This window comes from Oryx dammah, unplaced genomic scaffold, assembly GCF_014754425.2.
Source record: "Oryx dammah isolate SB20612 unplaced genomic scaffold, SCBI_Odam_1.1 HiC_scaffold_28, whole genome shotgun sequence".
Taxonomy (NCBI): Eukaryota; Metazoa; Chordata; class Mammalia; order Artiodactyla; family Bovidae; genus Oryx; species Oryx dammah.
In genome coordinates, this window is record NW_024070212.1 from 33293149 (window position 1) to 33312979 (window position 19831).

Sequence of the window (19831 nt, forward strand, 5' to 3'; positions counted from 1 at the left end):
GAAGAAGCCCTCGCGTGGCTACTACAGAGTAGCCCCAACTCTACACAACTAGAGGAAAGCCCGCATAGCAACAAAGACCCTGCACAGCCAAAAATAAAGTTAAAAAAAAACAACCCACCACTCCCAACAAGCATTAAAATTGTTGGGGAGTATCTTTTGAGGTCTACGGATGACATGAACAACTGAGAGCAGATGATATAATCTGTGGACGTGAACGTTAGAGGAGCTGGGAGGTTCAGAGAAGAGGAAGAAACATACAATGATTTTATGTCAGCAGCAACTTGATTTCTGGCTAAAGTCAACTTCTTAGTTGTAGTCAAATAGATTATGGGTGTTATTGCTGAACAGTTCCATCGGGAAATAATCATATAAAGCAGTTGCTTTGTATAAATTTATTTTAAAATTTTGAATTACTATGCTTACCAACTGTCTGAAATTCTTTCAGAAATGGGATTCTGCAAAGCAGTAAATGCTTGAGTTTAGGTCCTAAGGGATATGGAGTCTGTTTAAACATTGTGGTGGTTTAGTTGTTGTCGTGTCTTTCTCTTGTGACCCCATGGACTGTAGTCCATCAGGCTCCTCTGTCTCCAGGATTTTCCAGGCAAGAATACTGGAGTAGGTTGCCATTTCCTTCTCCAGGAGATCTTCCCAACTCAGGGATCGAACCCAGGTCTTTTGCACTGCAGGCAGACTCTTTACTGACTGAGCTATTAGGGAAGCCCTGTTTAAACATTCTTAGGACACTAATAGGATAATACTAGGAAAATCAAAGTTAGTCAGTCATCCAAAGGCCACGAGAAGGGCTGAAAATAAAAGCTAAAAGAATGAGGTACTTCCCTGACGTTTCTGTGGTTAAGACTCTGCACCCGTTTGCAGGTAGCTCAGATTTGATTCCTGGTCAGGGAACTAAGATCCTACAGGCTGCGCAGCATGGCCAAAAAGTAAAATGTTAAAAAAGATAATGAAAGAAAGGTAAAATTTTATGATGCTGCATAAGAAGCATCATCAGCTTTCTAGCCCACAATACCTGTGTCCATGTTTCTTGATGCCCAACCTCCAAGCTAATGTTAAGTATTTTAGGTTTTATTGTTGTTCAATTGCTAAGTTGTATCCAATTCTTTGGGAACTCCATGGACTGTAGCCCACTAGGCTCCTCTGTTCATGGGATTTCCCAGGCAAGAGTACTGGAGTGGGTTGCCATTTTCTTCTCCAGGCAGATTCTTTAACTCTGAGCCACCAGGGAAGCCCCTCGGTTTTGTTACTTAGTATACAGTTCCAGATTTCAAATATATAATGCTAGGATTCATTTTGCTGAGAGTGACAGAAAACCTATAAAGAAAGTGGCTTAAACAGAAGTGTCTTTTAAGTTTCTTAAGTATTGGAGCAGAGCATCCAGGAGTTGCAATTCTATTCCATGGAGTCCTCAGGAAGCCAGGTTCCCTTAAATTTTTTAGTGGGCCATCCCTAGGATGAGGCCTTCTTTTTACTAGTCCAAGATAAAGCTCCAGCTGTCATATCAAAGTTCTAAGCAGCGGAATTCAGCAATGGTAGAGGGAAAAGAAAAGATGAACTATATGCCAGTAAGCTTTTAAAGAAAGGTTCCTGCTGCCACATACATCCTGTTGGTGAGAAGTTGGTCTCCTGGCTATATCAACTGAGCTGAAAGAAAAGAAAACGGCATACACAATCAAAAAGTTCTATTGCTAGGGACTTTCTTGGTGGTCCAGTGTTTAAACTCCATGCTTCCATTGCAGGGGGCGGGGGCATGGGTTCAATCCCTGGTCAAGAAACAAGTTCCCTCACCCCATCACGTGGCTAAAAAAGAACAAATTCTATTGCTAGAAAGGAACAGAAAATGGATATTGAACTGCCGAAGTCTCTGCCACGAATGAACAAATAAGGTATAAGCACAAGGCATAAGCTTCAGGGAGAATTTGCAACATTTAACAGATGGATTAAGAGAAGTAGGAGAACAGATGTGACCACAGTTCATCTTTTAGTTTGGAGGAGAAGGCAGCAAGTGTACGAATGTCCACTTGGTAGTCTCTGTATGTGAGGAGTGTGGAGGTGGATTAGAGGACTTAAGAAACTAGTGAATATCTGAAATACCCTCTGGAAGGTAAATAAAAAGAATGGTCTAGTGATATAGTAGGAATACAGAGCAGAACTGATTGTCCAGAAAAAGACTGGACACTATTGAGACTTATGGTTGCCCTCATTCATACTCCATTCTTTCACCATTTCTGCACCTTTCCCTTGGGGAAATCGTTTCTACCAAGGAAGGGGAATTGTACCTAGGACGTCTTTGACTTCTTTGCCAACCCAATCAAGAAGAGGACATAGTCTTACTTGTACCAAGTGCAGACAGGTTAAGAATTAAGTGTGAAGGAAATTGACAAGACCTCCACTTATCAGGAATTCCTGGTGGTTACAACAAACAAGGCTCATGGGTTTCAAGGAAGAGAAATTCAGGTAATCTTACGGAAACAGAGAAATTGCAAGAATATCCACTGACCATAATGGAAAACAAAAAACACAAGAAAGTCAGCCAGAAGCAAGGGAGCTTCAGGGAAGCTGTTTATCATGAGCATCTTCAGGACAACTTTACGTCTTTTCCATTCTTCTAAGGACTGAACAATTCTTAGTTCTCAGGAGTCAGTATGATTCACTTATGTAATTCTCAACAAACTTCTTGGATTGACTCCTTCATACCAGACTACATCAGGAGTTATCAACCAACCTAATGAAGTGGCACCCTTATGACTGGTATCTTAATCTACTATTAATGTATCAGTCAGGGTCCAGTCAGGAGAGAGAAAACACACAGTAATTTGAACAAGGAAAATTTTATATGAAGAATTACTAACCAATAACAGGGCTACTAAGGGTAAGGAAAGCTCTTAAGAATACAGAAACAGCGGCTATAGGAGCAGTCATTGCCTCTAGAGCTAAGGAAGGGGACGTCCCTTAAGGAAGGAGAAAATCTGGAAGAATTTCCATTGCAAGGCTGAGATCCAGATTTTGTTGGCGAGGGCGTGGCTGTGATCCAGAGATCCAGGGCTTGAGAGGAGGTGTTAATGAAACTAGTTAGGAAGCCACCCACTGGGAAGTTGCCAGGTGGAGCACCAGCAAGACATGCTGGCAAGTTGGCAGGGGGAGCAGTGGGCTTGCTGGGAAACCCCTCCTGTGAGGTAACACTGGGTGTCCTACATGCCACCGGTCCCTACACACTGCAAAAGAAAAAAAAATATCAGAACCAGGAAGAGAAGCGCCTTCTTTCTGCAGCAACCCTCCAGCATCCATTGACAAGCTTAACAAAACTTGCCAACAAGCAAGAGAAGTATCTGAGGGGCTCAGATCCTGTTATTACAAAGCAGAGCAATGAAGGGTGGATTTAGCAGCTAGGAAATAGGTAATTGACACACCCACAAATCAGTGGTAGTCCTACAAGGCTCAATGTAACTCAATTTACCAGAACAGGGGTCAGAGATAGAACAATTTATTCAGGAAGAAATGTTCACTGAACCAGTACTTGGACTGGGTGGATGAGTCCAGCATCTGAGAAATCTCTTTTGGTCCTCCTGAGTATCAAGGCAACAGGAGGGTAGGAGAGAGGGCAAGAGTACTTCTCTTGCATTTGCTCAGCAAGCACTATTTGTTTTCACTTCCATTTTTTATTCAAAATGTTAAGATTTGTGGGTGTCAGCTAAATCCACGGACTCAATGGAGAAATAATTCGGCTTCTGAATGGCTGAAAAAAGTACTAACAAAGGAAAGCCCACTTTATAGACTAATGGACTTAAGGTATTTGCTGATCAGGGAAGCTTATTACTTTTTTGAATTTTTTTTGGTCATACCAAGCAGCTTGTGGGATCTTAGTTCCTCAACCAGTGATTGACTCCAAGCCTTAGGCAGTGAGAGCAGAGTCCTAACCACTGGACTGCCAGGAAATTCTCTTTCCTGATTCTCATAATAAAATGTCATGGCTTGTTATTATATGAAATGCAAAAGAGGTCAGTTGTTGAATAATTCAAGTTTAACTCATTTTAGACACCACCCTGCTTCCCAATCAGTAAAGAATCTGCCTATAGTGTGGAAGAGACCTGGGTTCAATCCCTGGATCTGGAAGATTCCCTGGGAAAGGGAATGACAACCCATTCCAGTGTTCTTGCCTGTAGAATCCCATGAACAGAGCCTGATGGGCTACAGTCCATGGGGTTGCAGAGTTGGACATGACTGAGCACCTCACACATACACACATACCGCACCCCCCCAACCTGAGTCATTTTATCTGTGCAATACATTATGGATCATTATTGTGAAACAGAAATTCAACAATCAATGCTCTGGGAAACAGAATAATGGATTTTAAGTCAGCTATGACGGTAACGTTTTTCAGTTAATTGTATTCATGTTGCCATGCTTCCTACAGTACAAACGCTGACGGCCAATTATCCTAAAGTGAAAAATGCCACCTCAGAACTATTTGTAAAGTTCCAAGATTTCACAATGAGATGGTGAAGAAATTTTAGACTATCAGATGCTCCCTAGTGCTTCAATGGTTAGGATCTGGTGCATTCACCACTGCCTGGGTGATTCAATTCCCAGTTAAGGAAGCCTTTCTTCTTGGGCTTCCCAAGGGACACTAGTGGTAAAGAACCTGCCTGCCAATGAGGAAGATGTGGGTTCAATTTCTGGGTCAGGAAGATCCCCTGGAGGAGGAAATGGCAACTCACTCCAGTATTCTTGCCTGAGAATCCCATGGACAGAGGAGCCTGGTGGGCAAGAGTCAGACATGATTAAGGTGACACTCTCAGGTCCCAATGTTCATTACCAACTACATAATACTGTTTTTTTAAACACAGCTTCAAAAAAACAAAACAAAACAAAACACTGCACAAGACCTCAAACAACTTAGTTCTTCTGAAATTAGGAGTGAATTTTAGAACCCTTTTTATTTTTCTAGACATAATCTGGGTTTCATTAGATTCCAAAAAAGGAGTCTATGACTCAGGTTAAGGACTACTGCCTTAGAGGATGTAAGAAACTAAACCCAACTAATAGATTATAAATCGGGAGGTATTAAAATGTAAACTTTGTATTAAAATCTCAAGACTAATAACATACTAGCTCATGTATTGGATTTAATTGCAAACTGAACATTAGAAAACAGATGCAAGATAATACATGGAAAAGTGAAATCATTTTAGTAAATTGAGAAAACTGCATGGAGGCTGCTAATTATATTAAGCTCTATCAAAAGCTTTTTAATAAGTTTTCTCAAAAATTGCAAGAAACAATCCTGAGATGTCTTTCAGAGCCGCTTGTTTTCAGTCTTTTTGAAAGCTATTCTCCAAATTAAGTCATGCATATGTCTGGCATTAATTAGTATTATTTACATATTCTCCTATATATCAAAATGCTCAAAAGCAAAATGACAGGAAACTAAATGCAGTGATACTTTCACTTCTATCTGTAATAAATTCTTTCCATGTTTTACCAAAATACACCACCAAATTAACTATATTCAAAGGAGTAGCACCATCCATTTAGGTATGCTAAATATTTGTTAAATCTATTGGCTTTCATCATTCAGGAAGTTTTCTAATTTCTACCTATCTAATGTTCATTCACTTGACACTCAGCTTAAAAGATCATTGAATATTCTACTCTTAAAGAGTATTTTCTTAGAATTCCTTCATTTAATGAGATTTTTCTGAAGTTAAGTAAGTACAAATGTTAAGCCCACATATGAAGAACTCTGCCAAATGTACTCCTTTGTCCCATTTAATCATTTTTTTTGCAAGGTGGCATCTGAGTGCCCATCTCACTGGCCAATATGAAGTGAGAGAAACAAATGTTAATATGGTCAGTTAATACTGTTAGAAGACTCCCTTATAGTCCTGTCAATGACTGAACTTTGGGCCTCTGTTATAAGAATTGGAAGAGTTATTTTTAAAAGCTCTTTCAAGCCCAAATTTTAAATGATTCTAATATATAACCTAATTGCAAAGTCCTGCAATAAGGACCTCTGATGTGAAACTAATTATTCAAACCAAAAAACAACCTACTGATGCAAGTAACACCCAAGGATAAAGGGAACTGTTATTAAGAACTCTACTAAACATTGCTGGCCATCATGTATGTCTAATTTCATCTACACATTTAAAATTCACTTGTCATTTGGGCACTAAGATATCCTTCTGCTCAAAGTATGACTCTACTAACATTGTATCTATTTCCACAATAAAAAATACTTAAGTTAAAGATATCCTTCTGCTCAAAGTATGACTCTACTAACATTATATCTATTTCCACAATAAAAAATACTTAAGTTAACAAAAGGGGGAAGCCAACACCCAGGATAAAGGATTTAATCCAGTAATTTATTCCACACTCATGATCGTTCTCTGTAATCAGAATACAAGTCATAAGAACAATCTATCAAATAATTTGCTGATAATCTTAATGCAGCAAAGCATTACTTTTAATACTTCTCTCTTCTAGATTAAGTTTAAAAACTCAAACAGCAATCTTCATTTTCAATAAAAAAAGTTTTGAATTTAAAAAAAGGACACTATATCAAGCTGTTTCATAATTTAAGTATTTTCCATTTATAAAAACACTTTGGAAGCTGGAGGCTTATACCCATTTCTCTACTCACCTGCCCCACCCTCTCCCAATCTCACGTTAGTATAGGGTTGCTGCAAGAATGCTAGGCTTTAGACATTAATCTCTCCTTTAATATAGTACTTTAAAATCTGAAAAATTCAAGAAAAAGATTACATGTCATGTATTTTCTTCAAATAAAAAAGGAAAACTAAGTGAATCAATTTTAGGCATACTAACAGTGTCCCTTTGAGGTAGAATGCTAAAAGGACTTTTGATCAAATCACAGCCTAATTGAAACCTCTGCATCAGAAACTAACTTCTCATAAATTCTCTCTAAAGTTAACTGTAGAGACTATTAGGTTTAACATATTGACAAGAGCCTTCCAAGACAATATACAGTGGGCAAGAATGTTAATCCTAAAACTGCTGCCTTCATGTACACTGAAAGCATGTAGTTCTCCTATAATAGACATCCTAGATCCATTTTCAAAGTCTTTAGCATTCTATTACGAAAAGCACAGCCATGCTAACTTCAGTACATAAACCATAATCCCACACCTACAAAACAAAAATAGAATTAGTGGCAGTTTATTGCCTTATACAAATTTAACCAACATGGCAACCATGCCAAAGAAATTAAAACATTTTCAGGACATATGTACAGACTGTACATCTCAAAAACAGTTAAACAATAAAATGCAAGAACAATCTGTGCATCATGTATCAAACTCAACAATTGGGTGAAGACATCAATGCAATAAATGGGATTACAAAGGCACTTCCCTACACAAAAGAGGAAATGAAAATGCAGCCTACAGGGAGCTTGAAGAGTGCGTAACTACTGCACAACCTCAACTTGGGAGGAAAAAGAAAAAGCAGATTTAATCCAACGTTTATAGGATTCAATGTGATCCACTTTTACAAAAAAACTGTCACACAGTCTCCTCTTTGTCTTTATGTTGTTTCTCTTGGCTCTCTGTTTCTATGCTTTGGCTCCTTCGGCGATCACGTCTGTCAGACTGGTCCTTGCTATCGCTGTGATCTCGTTTGTGGGAGCGTTCTTTGCTTCCGCTGCGCTTCCTAGATTTTTCTTTGCTGGGGCTATGTTCTCGTTTTCTTTTTTCAACACCGTCAGTTCTCCCTTGACTGCCACTCCGACTTCGTTTGTTAGGTTTTTCTTTGCTGTCACTTTTATGTTTGCTTGGCTTCTCTTTGCTCCTGCTTCTACTTCGCTTCCCTGCGTTCCTACTTCTACTCCTACTTCTATGTTTTCTTTCTCTGCTTCTACTTCTACTATGTTTTCTCTCTTTCTTGGAATCTTTTTTGTCATCTCTGTGTCGCCTATCATCTTTGTCTTCTTTATGCTTCTTCTCTTCTACCTCACCCCTACTTCTCCGCTCCTTGGACCGTTCTCGTGATCGCTCCTTTTCCCGGTCGTTACCTCTCTCCTTGTCGTAGTCACGGTCTCGTCTTCTGCCTCTCTCGTTTTCCTTCTCTCTTTCCCGATCCCTGTCCCTCCTATCCCCTTTCCTATCACGACTCCGACTACGGCTTCTATGTCTTTCCCTACTCCTGCTGTGTCTGCGTTCTAGCCCCCGATCAATACTCCGGGATCTTCGCCTTTCTTTCTCCCTTTCTTTGGCTTCACGCTCTAGTCGCTGGCGTTCTTTCTCTCTTTCTAATTCTCGGTCAAAACTAGAAGACCCATGGCCTTCTCGATGATGGCTTCTACTTCTGGATCTTCTTGGGGACCTTCGTGGACTCAGTGATCTCCTTGGAGACCTAATATTTAGGAAAAAGGAGGAAGGGGAGAAAAAAACTTGAATAAAACGTTAAGTGTTACACATCAAGAATAATTTAAGCAAAATATCTGCCTGTTCTCATTTACAGATGCATAATTTGTTGAACATGCCCTTAAGGGTAGAAAATGGGGGAAAGATGACAAATCATACCAAGAATGTGATACTAATTTCCAAAAACTTTTGCATAAAGCACATTTTAAAGCTGCAGTAACTCAAGGGTTACATTACCTTGAGCGCCTGCGCTCAGCATGTCTGTCTATTTCCTCAGTGCCTTCCTTTCCGTCCTTCTTGATTTTCCTTGGCCTGGTTTTAATCTGTTGATCAATATTTTTCTGAACCGGAACCGGAATTCTTGGAAACAAAGTAGAAAACCACTCCAGTTTTGTGAGAAAAGATCGCAGCATTTCACCAATGGTCATTACGCAGCCTCCACCAGCCTTCACATCTAGGTCCTACAGAAACACAAAAGATATCCTGGCCGTCAAAAAATTTATCTCAATAAATAGAAGAATACTATAAAAAATATAACCATCTTTGGAATCTCAAATACAAAAAAATTCTAACAGAAAAATTTCAATTTGTGTACCTTTCTAATCTGGTAATGAATGATACACAGAAATATCTGGGCTCAGTGTGTGCATGCAGGTGAGAACAAACCCTGCAACCTCATGGACAGAAAGAGAAGTGACCTCTCTCAGTTAAAAAAGAATATGAAACACCCCCTTACATTACTAGACTATTTGGAACAATCAAATTTACATTCCACATACCTACTAACTATACATTTTATTTCTGTGGACACGTTTGCATACATTGTTCCTAGCGGTAACCTAGCTACATATGAACTACTTTAAATAGTTCCTGTCTAAAGATTATCTTTTAACAGCTCTAATATAAAATGAAGCCCTAATAAAACTGGAAGCAATAGCAAACCAACTGCCATGAAGCAGTGAGGTTTCTAATTTAGAGTTACGTAGAAAATAAATAAATAAACAAATAATTGGAAACGCATAATCCATGATGACCATTGTCTCTGAAAAGGGTCATTACCGCATGAAGGCCTTCTTGCTATGCCCTCTCACAGCTCAGGACATGTTAGTCAGCTATTGTCAGTCCCAAACCTATAGTGCAAGCACACAAGGAAAGTGAGATTTGTTATCTAAACAGGAAAACAAGAGCTAAAGGTAAAACTGCTTGCACTCACACACATTTAAGTGTTCAGATATACAGTATTTCCAAATATAATCGCTGCAGATATCTAAGGAAGAAAACAATAAGTTAGCTTAAATAGAAAGCCTCAGGTTTGTAAATACAATAAAAAACAGATTAAACAGAAGCATTCAGAAACAAACCTAGTATCAATTTATGAAGCGGGACATGCTTTTTAAACATAGAAAAGAAGCACCCTAGCCTGAAAAATCTTATCTAAAAAGAAAAAACGATTGTGATTTATCATCTAACACACTTTTGGCCTCTTCCGAGATAATAAACAGACTTTAAACAGCCTTTTTACAAAAAATAAAAAAAAATAAAAAAAGTGCAGAGAAAAATTCTCCATGTCTTTATGAGTGAGATTTATTTAGTCGTGTGTGTAGTAATAAAAACACACCAGAAAGATTTCCATTAGGACTATCCTTTAATACAACCAATTCTTTGGATACATTTTAAATAGGGCTACTAAAACACCACTCAGTTTTCTTTATGAACCTTAAAGAGTAATGGTGGGGATAGATGTATGGACAACAGTGATCATTATTAAGATCCTTCTGTGATCTTGGACTTTAATACATGTATGATTTAAACCTGACACAGTAATGTATTCCAAAGTACTTTCGGAACATATGTAACAAGTTCAACCTTAAGCTTGAATGCTAACTTTTACATTAAAAAAAAGAAATCTGAACTACTAAAGAGAGGTTTCTTTCTGTAAACATGTATAGTAACAGTTAGAAAGCTGGGACTGAAATAGTCTGATCACCTTGAACAAGTTATCTAAACCCTCACCCTATTTAAATTCCACTCAGCTCTAAAATTCTGCACTTCTATATGAATGGAAATATTCCTATTTGGAGGAAATTATAGGGTAAAAATCTGAAAAGTCCCAGAATATATATATATAAAATAGCCAAATTACTATTTCTATGTGCATGTCTTACCACCTCAATCTTGAGCATGGCCAACTAAAAAGTCACTATCAACTGTACCAGTCAAGATCAATACACAGAACACAACTAGGAAGAGAAAACTCAATAGTTAGCAAAATAAATCTAAACAATTTAAAAATGTGAAAACAAGACTTAAAAAAATTTAACCTAAGACATATAAAATCCACCCTAATTTTAGTAACAGGACATTAATTCTAAAAGTATGTGAGTGAATAAATTTAGGTACAGAAAATTCTGGAAGATGTTAAATCATCAATAAATAAAAAATATTTTAAAAGGATAATCAGAAGAAAATTAATTATTACCCTTGTTGACATACCTCTTCATCATCAAGGAAGGATTCAAACCAGTCCCACAGATCTGTAGGGGGCTGTGTGTACCTAGAATCACAGAAGACTGATTAAGCTTAAGTCAATTAAAATAAGCTATTTATTGAAAATGTAGAGAAACGTATGCTCACCTTATATACATAAATCCAAGGGCTCTAATATATGGAGAGTCTGTGTGTGTTATAAGACCCATCACTTGCTTGCGAGTTAATTTCAGAGTAAATAATTTGTATAACAGGCAAAAAGCTGTAGAAACAATTCCTCCTGTTCCAACACCTCGAACCTTTAAGGGGAAGAATTAAGACAGTGGTAAAGTAATTAACAGAGATACTTACTACCAATTGATTAATCCTATTAGGTATTAATACAAAATATAATCCAGAACTGAGAACAGACCATTAAAAAAAAAAAGCTTTTCTAACCCCAGGGAACACTTGACTTTAGATTTTTAAAAAACATAAACTAATTGTAACTTGGTATGTAATTGACAAACTTTTAGTTTTCCAAATATAAACTTAGTTATTAGACACAGAAAAACTGAAAAATGCACGTACTTCTACTTACCCCTCCGCACATCCCTGTTTGGCCAGCTGTTTTCCTGCTTCCTTTCTCCCATGGTTCCACATGCGTGACCTGAAAATAGAAAAGAGAAACACAACAAACATTCATGCTTTGAATTTTTAAAAAATGATTCAAGTAAACCCCAATCCATAACAGAGCAGCTCTTCCAAAAGTCTGGAAGTTGGGCATTTTGACATGATGTATATATTTTGTTTACATACGTTTTAAAGTACGTAAACCATCTCTGAAAACTGCTTAGATATTTTAAATAGCACCAATAAAGCAACCTAGGGTTTAACAAAACCTCAACAACTTTACACAGCAGAAATCCCATTAAACTAGCTTTGTAGGGAGCAGATACAGGTGGAGATATGAAATTTCTAGTCTTACACACTTAAAAATTTATAATCAATTTTGTATTATGAATTACTTAAAAAATAAAAATCCTCATTTTAAAATGGATTTAAAGCCCCAACTTAAAGCAGAAAGTATTAACAAAGTTTAAGGATTTATTAAAAAAAAAAAAAAACTTTAAAATACCCTTAATATTTCAATTTTGTGGTGATTTAAAATTCCACATTATAAGATAAAGAAAAAACAAAGTATGCTAAAGTAATAACAAATTACTTCTGAAGCAAAATCATCAAACTTTACACATTTTTTTAAAACCATGATCAAGCATTATGTTCATTTCTGACTAAAGATGAAATTACAAAGGCCATACCTACACATAGATTATTCTAGTTACTGTATAGTTTCAGCCTGATTATATGAACCAATTCAATTTTCCCCCCAAATATAAACTGGGTCAAAAACAGTAAGTATAACTTGCATTGTCAAGTATATTCAAAGATACAGATCTTTGCTAAAGTGGGGCACCCTATAAAAACAATATATTTCACCTAAAAACAGCAAAGAAAGATTAGCTGTAAAACAGATATAACAAAAGTATTGGAAAAATAAGATCCGTATTAGTTTAACTTGAAACAAAACCAAATGGTTTTGAAATCCTGTTCTTTTTACTACGTATTTCTGAAATTTTACTTCCATCCATCCATTATTACATGAAATAGTCCTTGTCAGTTACTCAGACAGAAAAGCATGCATTTAAATGTAAATACTACACTATTTTGCTCAGTGGACTAAGCTGCACTGCTTTAGAGTTTTATTTCCTTCCCCCACCTTGCTGTGAAGAGATGTTTCAACTCCTTAAAGGCTAACCAAAGGGGTGGATGCCATACAAAATCGACTTACAAAATAAGAAGCCTATATATTTCAACGATTATTTGATCTGGATAACAAAACCCGAGTCTTCAATTTTATAACTAAATTTAAATAATTTGTAGTAGAATCTTAAGTGTTTCAAGACATAGTATGTAAAATTTGAAAGCAAGCTTTTCCCTCAATCCTATTAACATTTGCCTAGGTTATTAAACAGAACCTGCCACAAAGAGCAGGAACCCGATCTCAACTGAATAAGGGTTAAACATTCACCACATTGTATCCACACTGAAAAAGGCCGTACCTTTAAAAAAAAAAAAAATCTAGTTCACAGTATTACAATTACTTACAATACTTTATTAAGAGTACACCGAAATTTCAGTTTACTTTATATACCCAAAGTTGAATTATATTCTCAAAATAAGATCTCCTATCAAAACCAACTAGTATCTCAAAATCCTTTAATCACTTATTAGGGGAAAAGGTGGACAAAACATAACCTGAAGGCGAATAAAGAAAATTTCCTCTCTTATCACCTCTACAGATATGTTCAGGTCAGGGAAGATACTTTATATGGTCTGTCAAGTGGTTTTTAGGAGTCAATACAGACAAAACGTATTATGTCAGATGTCTTAGTTTAAGTATTTAAAGACCTTTAAGATTTACTGATATTCATAAGTTTATCTTAGGAGGCCTGGAAGATAATTTTTTAAAACTACATAATTTTTAGGTAAATGGAGAAAGCCTACCAAATTCGTGAGGAAAAGACCAAAACTAATGGTCAAAAAAAAAAAAAAAAATCTAAGTAGCCGTTCATTTAACCAGGGAAATGCATTTATGGCGATTGAGCATGATTAATAATGCATACCTCTACCTGCGACCCTGGGCTGCTCCGAGCCTCGCTGCAAGACTGAGTCAATCCTGCTAACGAAACAAGAACTGAGACAAGAGTGCAGTGAGGAGGCGCCAGGTGAGCTCCCCAGCACAGCCAAGCCAGCACCGACCCTGCCGCAGAAGCCCAGGGCCCAGATAATTCTAAATAAGCCCAACGCACTGGTGACTGAAACCACTCACTCCTGACCTCCTGCTGCTAAAATTTCCAGGCCTTCGGTACATCTTTTCCACTTGCACCTCTCCACCCTCGACCCTCCCACCCCACCCGACACACACACTGACCATTTCCCTGTCCGGATCGGATAGTGAATACCAACAAAACGAGGCCAACATTGAAGTCAATACACGAACTGGCCCGGGGTGAGCGGGAGAAGCACCAACAAGTTGGCGCTGAGCAGATCCACGTCAAAAGAAAGAAATTTAAACTGTAAACTGGAGAGGCTTCAGTTACTCGTTTCTCCTCTCCCCCAGTCCTCCCGTCCCAACTCCCCCCAGGGGCGGGCGGGCAGGAGGTTGGGGGAAGAGAGAGATCAATGGCGGCGGGCTCTCCCGGCCCTACAAATCTGAAAAGGAAATGAGAGGGCGGCCCCAGTTTGACCCCTCCCTGGCGAACTACAAGCCACAGCTCCCCCTCCGTTCAACCTTTCCTCATCTACAGATCATCAGACCTCGAGGGCCGCCTCCGCCCGTTTCCTCCATACCCCTTCCTCGGAACTTATCCCCCCCACCCCGCCAAGTCTAGTCGCTTCGTACCTTAAAGTAGATCTCGTCCACCACCTCGTGGTAGGTCTTGAGCTCGTACAGCTGCACTTTAAAGTAAGGCGACGACAGGATATTGGTCAAGATCATGGGGTTGAGGTTCATAGTCTTTTCGTTGCCCCACAGCGGTAGCACATTGCCCTGCTTGCCCGAGACTGCCGGCTTGGTGGTGCCGCCACTGCCGCACTGCTGCTGCTGCTGGGCTGCGGCCGCTGCCGCCTGGTGCTGCGGCTGCGAGTTGCCTGTCAGCGCGGGGCTGTTGTTAGCCATGTTGTGGCGGAAGGAAGAAGGGAGGGAGAAGGGAGGGGGAGGCGGCCAAGCTCGATCTCGCTCTTCGGGACAACGGTCCGGGACCCTACTCCATGGAACGCCGTCGAAGAGGGGGCCGCCTCGCTGTCCCTCAGCTGGGTGAGGGAGGGCAACCGGGACGTAAGAGACGGACCCCTGGTCGAGAGCAGACGCCGAATCGCGGGCCTCGAGAACTCCAAGCAGACACCGAGCCGGCGGCCTGGGAGCGCGCTCTCTTCCGCCAACTGCCCCTGGGAGCAAGATGGCGGCCCCGGCGGATATGACGCAACACGCCCCAGAATTCCAAGCTTAGCCGACGGCCAATCAGAGACGCCCAGGTGGGCTCGAGATTCCTCTTCCTAGTTCCGCGAGTTCGGCGCACACTGCGGTCTCGGCGCTGGCCTCCACTGCCCAGCTCTTAGGAGACTTAAACACTGGGGATTTGGTGGCCAGGGGAGGGGGTTGTCGGTTTGATCTGTATGTTGGACTGCGGCCCGGGTTTCTCCTTTCGGAAGCTGAGCGGGAAGGCGTTCGGAGGGCTGTGTGCTTGCAAATTCGTGACTTGATTCCTGTGGAGTCTCTTGGGTTCACAATTTTAGTATTCTCTGATAGGACCGCATTCATTCATGTGATACCGACGCAAAGTCTTCCGCCAGGCTGTAGTGTCTGACCGGAGGTCTTATTATTGGAACCTAAATTTATTCAACAGTAAGGTCGAGATAACATTTTAGTGGACTGTTAAAAAAAAAAAAAGGCATTTTAGCTTTAAAAGAGCCGGTGTACCTGTAGCGCCGTTTTCTTACGTGACTTCTATTTGAGTACTTCCATTCTGCCGATGCACTCTGAGTGGGGGAGGAAGAGGTGGAAGAAGCTGCTGGGTGTGAAAATGAGTCAGAATCTCACCTTTCAAAAGCTACTGTTAACCTAGAGAAGATTTATGGTGTTTGGGAGCTGAGAGAAGGCTAAAAAAGGCAGTAAAGTTTGTGCAAGTATTCATGAACTGGGCAGTTTTATAAACAGAAGCTTGAGTATCCATAGAAGCAAGGAAGATCAAGCTCAGTAGGGGGTAGTCTGGCCGACCGAGGCCAGGAAATGCATTTATGGGGGAGTAACGACTGGATAGGAATTGGACCACATAAGTGCCTGGAATCCCAAGATGAAACATTAGGAATTTAATGGTATGTAAACCCAAGGTTACAACTGTGACTCCAAAGTCACCTTGATGCTAATATGCCAAATAGTCTCAGGTTCCAGTTCATTCTTCACAGAGTTGCCAGAGTCATCCTTCGAAAAGTGTCGCACTTCTTACTCAAAACCTTGGATGCTCAGTGTTATCCTAATTGCCAAAATCCAAGGACGTTTTCCATTCTCCATCTTATTTGATTTCTCATTGTGACACTTTAATCATTTAGTCTTGCCTAGAAACTGTTGAAGTAGAAAGTTTGAAGGTGGAGTTTTTTTTTTTTTTTAAGTATTTAAACTTTTTATTATGTATTGGAATATAGACTATTAACAGTGTTGTGTTCCTTTCAGGTGAACATTGAAGGGACTCAGCCATACATATACATGTATCCACTCTCCCCCAAACTCCCCTCCCATCCGGGCTGCCACAGAACATTGAGCAGAGTTCCTTGTCCTATAAAGTAGATCCTTAGTGGTTATCCATTTTAAATGTAGCAGTGTGTATATGTCCGTGCCAAGCTCCCTAACTGTTCCTACCCCCTGTTCTTACCCCCACCCCAAGCTTAAGTTGGTTCTCTGTGAGTCTGTTTCGTAAGTTCATTTGTATTTCTTTTTAGATTCCGTATATAAGGGATGTCACATATTTTTCCTTCTCTGTCTGACTTAATTGGAGATCTTAAGTTCAGTGGCTTAGACACAGAGGAGGGGAAAAGGATAAGACAGAAACTTTGGGGAAAATCCACCCTTGGATGAAGTTGAACCAGTAGGAGATAGTGGTATGACAATGCAAGGAAAGACGAATGAGAAATGAATGATTAGAGTGATTAATATTTAGAGCTGAACAGTATGTAAGTGATCATTCTGTCTAGTTCCTTTATTTATACTGGAGAACTAAAGCTTTCAGAAGTGGTTTTTAACTTCCTAGTAGATCTTGTTTTTCATTAGTATAGACTTACTTCCCAAGGAAAATAGATGGTCCTAAATTTTAATGAATTACTGTTTTTTTAAAAAAATATTTATTTTTATTTATTTGGCTGCATGGAGTCTTAGTTGTGGCACGTGGGAACTAGTTCCCTTACCAGGGATCGAACCCAGCCCCCCCGGATTGGGAGCACAGAGTCTTAGGCACTGGACCACCAGGGAATTCCCTGAATTACTGTTAAAAATAGCATGAAAAAAATTTTGAACCCAGTTCTTCCTTTATGTGTATTTTTTGCCTTGATAATAAGTTTATTAAGTTTATTCAGTGACATTAATTGCCAAATCCTACTAAATGCTTAAATCTTTTAAAAATTCATTTACCTCTAGACTTTGAGTGAAAAGCTTAGTAGAGAGAATTGAAGTTTGATGTCAAAGTTTCAGTGGCATCAAACTAAGTATTAATATCAAATCAGGTATTAGGATAAAGTGCTTGACATATTCAATGAATCCCTAAAACAGCCTGAATGTATAACTATTACCCCCATTAAAAAAGTTATATTTAACTTAGGAATACTACACTGCACATAGATAAAGCTGGGAAGTTTGGTTTGTTTCATTTCGATACATGTATACTTATTGTCTTAGTCTTTGCAGGCTATAAAAAAAATCACAGACTAACTTATTAACAACAAAAATTTATTTTTTAAAGTTCTGGAGTTCTGGAGAGTCCAAGGCCAAGGGAAAACTCTCTTCCTGCTTCATGGTTGGCCCCTTCTAGCTATGTAATCACAAGATTGAAGTGATGTGGAAATTCTCTGAGATTTCTAAGAGCACCAACCCCATTTGTGAGGGCTCCTCCCTCATGATTTAAGTACTTCTCAAAGGCTCCACCTTCTAATACCGTCGTCTTTGGGGATTAGGGCTTCAAATTCTAACTTCAAGGGTTAGAACTTTGAGAGGGACCCTTAGGTCTACCTCAGTACCGATTAAACCATCATCACAATCAAGGTAAAAATCATACATCACCCCAAAAGTTCTCTTGTGTCCTTTTGTAATCCAGTCTCTCCCTCCATCTCCATCCTTAGCAATCACCTGTCAATATAGATTAGTTTGCATTTTCTTGAATTATAATAAATACAATCATATACTAGGTTCCCTTTTTACCTGGCTTCTTTGACTCGAAATAATTTTCATATTCACCCTTATTGCTTGTATCAGTTGTATGTGTGCTTGTTTTATTATTTTTTTACTGTGTAGTATTCCATGGTATGGAATTCCTACTATTTGTTTACCCAATTATCTGCTGGTGGGCATGTGGATTTCTAATTTTTGTCTATTAAAAATAAAGTCACTATGACTATGAACATTTGTGTACTAGTCTTTGTGTAGATGTTTTTGTTTCTCTTGGTGAATACCTAGACGTAAGACTGACTGAGTCATATGATAGGTATATGTTTAACTTTTTAAGAAACAGCCAAACTGTTTTGCAAGGTGACTAATATTTTACATTCACAGCAGCAAAGCCTGAGAGTTCCAGTTGCCCCATAAATTCATCAACACTTAGTATGAGGACTTTTTTTTTCTTTAATTTTAGTCATTCTAAAGGGTGTGCAGTAGTATCTCACTGTGGGTTTAATTTACACTTCCCTTATGACTGATGATGTTGAACATCATTTCAGGTACTTACCAGCATTCATATACCTTCTGTTGTGAAGTTAACTTCAAATCTTTTGCCCATTTATTTATGTGGGTGGTTGTCTTATTGAGTTGGAAGATTTTTGTTTTACATGGTCTGGATAGAAATCCTTTGAAACATGCATTGCAAGGATTTTCAGTCTGTTTCCTGCCTTTTAATTTTGCTAATGGTGTCTTTCAAATACTTTTTTATCCTAATGGAGCCCAAGTTACCAAATTTTTGTTTTGCTGATGATTTGTGCTTTTTTTGTTCTAAGCACTTCTATCTTTAAGACTGAGATGACTCTCTTATGTTTCCTAAAAGTTTTATAATTTGAGAATTGATACCTAGGTTTGTGATCCATTTTGAGTTAATTTTTGCCTATGGCGTAAGGTAGAGTTGATTTTCTTTCTTCTTTTTTTTTTGCATGGCTATTTAATTGATCCAGCATCATTTGTTGAAAAGACTTGTTTCCCTGTTGAATTGCTTTAGCATCTTTCTCAAAAATCAACTGACCCATCACGTATAAATCTACTTTTGAACTCTACTGTGTTCCATTGATCTATCTTTTCGCCAATACCAAACTACCTTGATTACTGCAGCTTTATAGTAGGTTTTGAAATCAAGTAGGTTAGGTCTTCCAACTTCATTCTTTCTTTTAAAAATTGCTTTGGTTACTCTGGGGCCTTTGTGTTTCCATCAGTTACTTAAAAAAGAAAAAAAAGCCTGGCATGTGGAAGGTGCTTGATAAACATGTATCATTTATGAATAAATAATAATTAAAATAATTGCCAAATGTAACTAAACATAAATTAATTGTTCTAATATTTTGAAGATTTTATCATTCAAAACAAACTACAAAAACAACAACCACAATTCTAAAGCAACAAAGAAGCCATTGACTAAGGTACCCAAGAATAAAAATCCGATACTACTGGTAGGTTGTTATAGTCAAAAGTGTTAGACAAAGCTATCCCTGTTTCCTTGGTTATGACTTCAAGGTACTGAATCAGATGAAGTATGAATTGAGATTTAAGAATTATTAGGTTTGGGGAAAAATAGATACATGCATATGTATGGCTGAGCCCCTTTGCAGTTAGCCTGAAACTACCACAACATTGTTAACTGGCTGTATCCCAATACAAAATAAAAATTTTAAAGTTTGGGAAAAAAAATTAAAAGAATTATCAGGTGTTAGTAGAGCCTGTCAATCGTTTCACAATAAACATAAATCAAACCATTCTACTATATGCCTTAAACTTACACAGTGATGTATATCAATTATTTTTCAACAAATTGAGTGAATAAAACAATCAATTCCTGATCCGGGAAGATCCCACATGCTGTGGAGCGATGAAGCCCATGTGCCACAACTATTGAGCCTGTGCTCTAGAACCAGGAGGCTGCAACTACTGCGCCCTT

The 19831-nt window shown here is 38.7% G+C and overlaps 1 protein-coding gene across 2 annotated transcripts; it reads right to left on the minus strand.

The window, feature by feature from the left end:
• Window positions 1-6365: 6365 nt before the first annotated feature.
• PRPF38B (pre-mRNA processing factor 38B) lies at window positions 6366-14905 on the minus strand. Of its 2 annotated transcripts, none has more exons than XM_040232163.1 (6): window positions 14338-14905; window positions 11473-11541; window positions 11040-11191; window positions 10899-10959; window positions 8643-8866; window positions 6366-8394 (listed from the first exon to the last, which is right to left on the minus strand). In XM_040232163.1, the coding sequence occupies exons 1-6, from the start codon at window positions 14611-14613 to the stop codon at window positions 7545-7547; spliced, it is 1632 nt and encodes a 543-aa protein (XP_040088097.1). In that variant the 5' UTR covers window positions 14614-14905; the 3' UTR covers window positions 6366-7544. The 2 variants fall into 2 exon arrangements, with proteins under 2 accessions (XP_040088097.1, XP_040088098.1); XM_040232164.1 differs by lacking the exon at window positions 14338-14905 and adding an exon at window positions 13867-14150 and having other exon boundaries at window positions 7184-8394.
• Window positions 14906-19831: the final 4926 nt, after the last annotated feature.

Bases quoted from the DNA above. Each gene is read 5' to 3' on its own strand.
- PRPF38B (XM_040232163.1), bottom strand. From the start codon at position 14,613: ATGGCTAACAACAGCCCCGCGCTGACAGGCAACTCGCAGCCGCAGCAC. The intron at 10,960-11,039 runs GTGAGCATACGT...CTGTGATTCTAG, and splicing joins CTTGGATTTATGTATATAAG to GTACACACAGCCCCCTACAG. The intron at 8,867-10,898 runs GTATGTCAACAA...GTGTTTCTGTAG, and splicing joins CCTTCCTTGATGATGAAGAG to GACCTAGATGTGAAGGCTGG.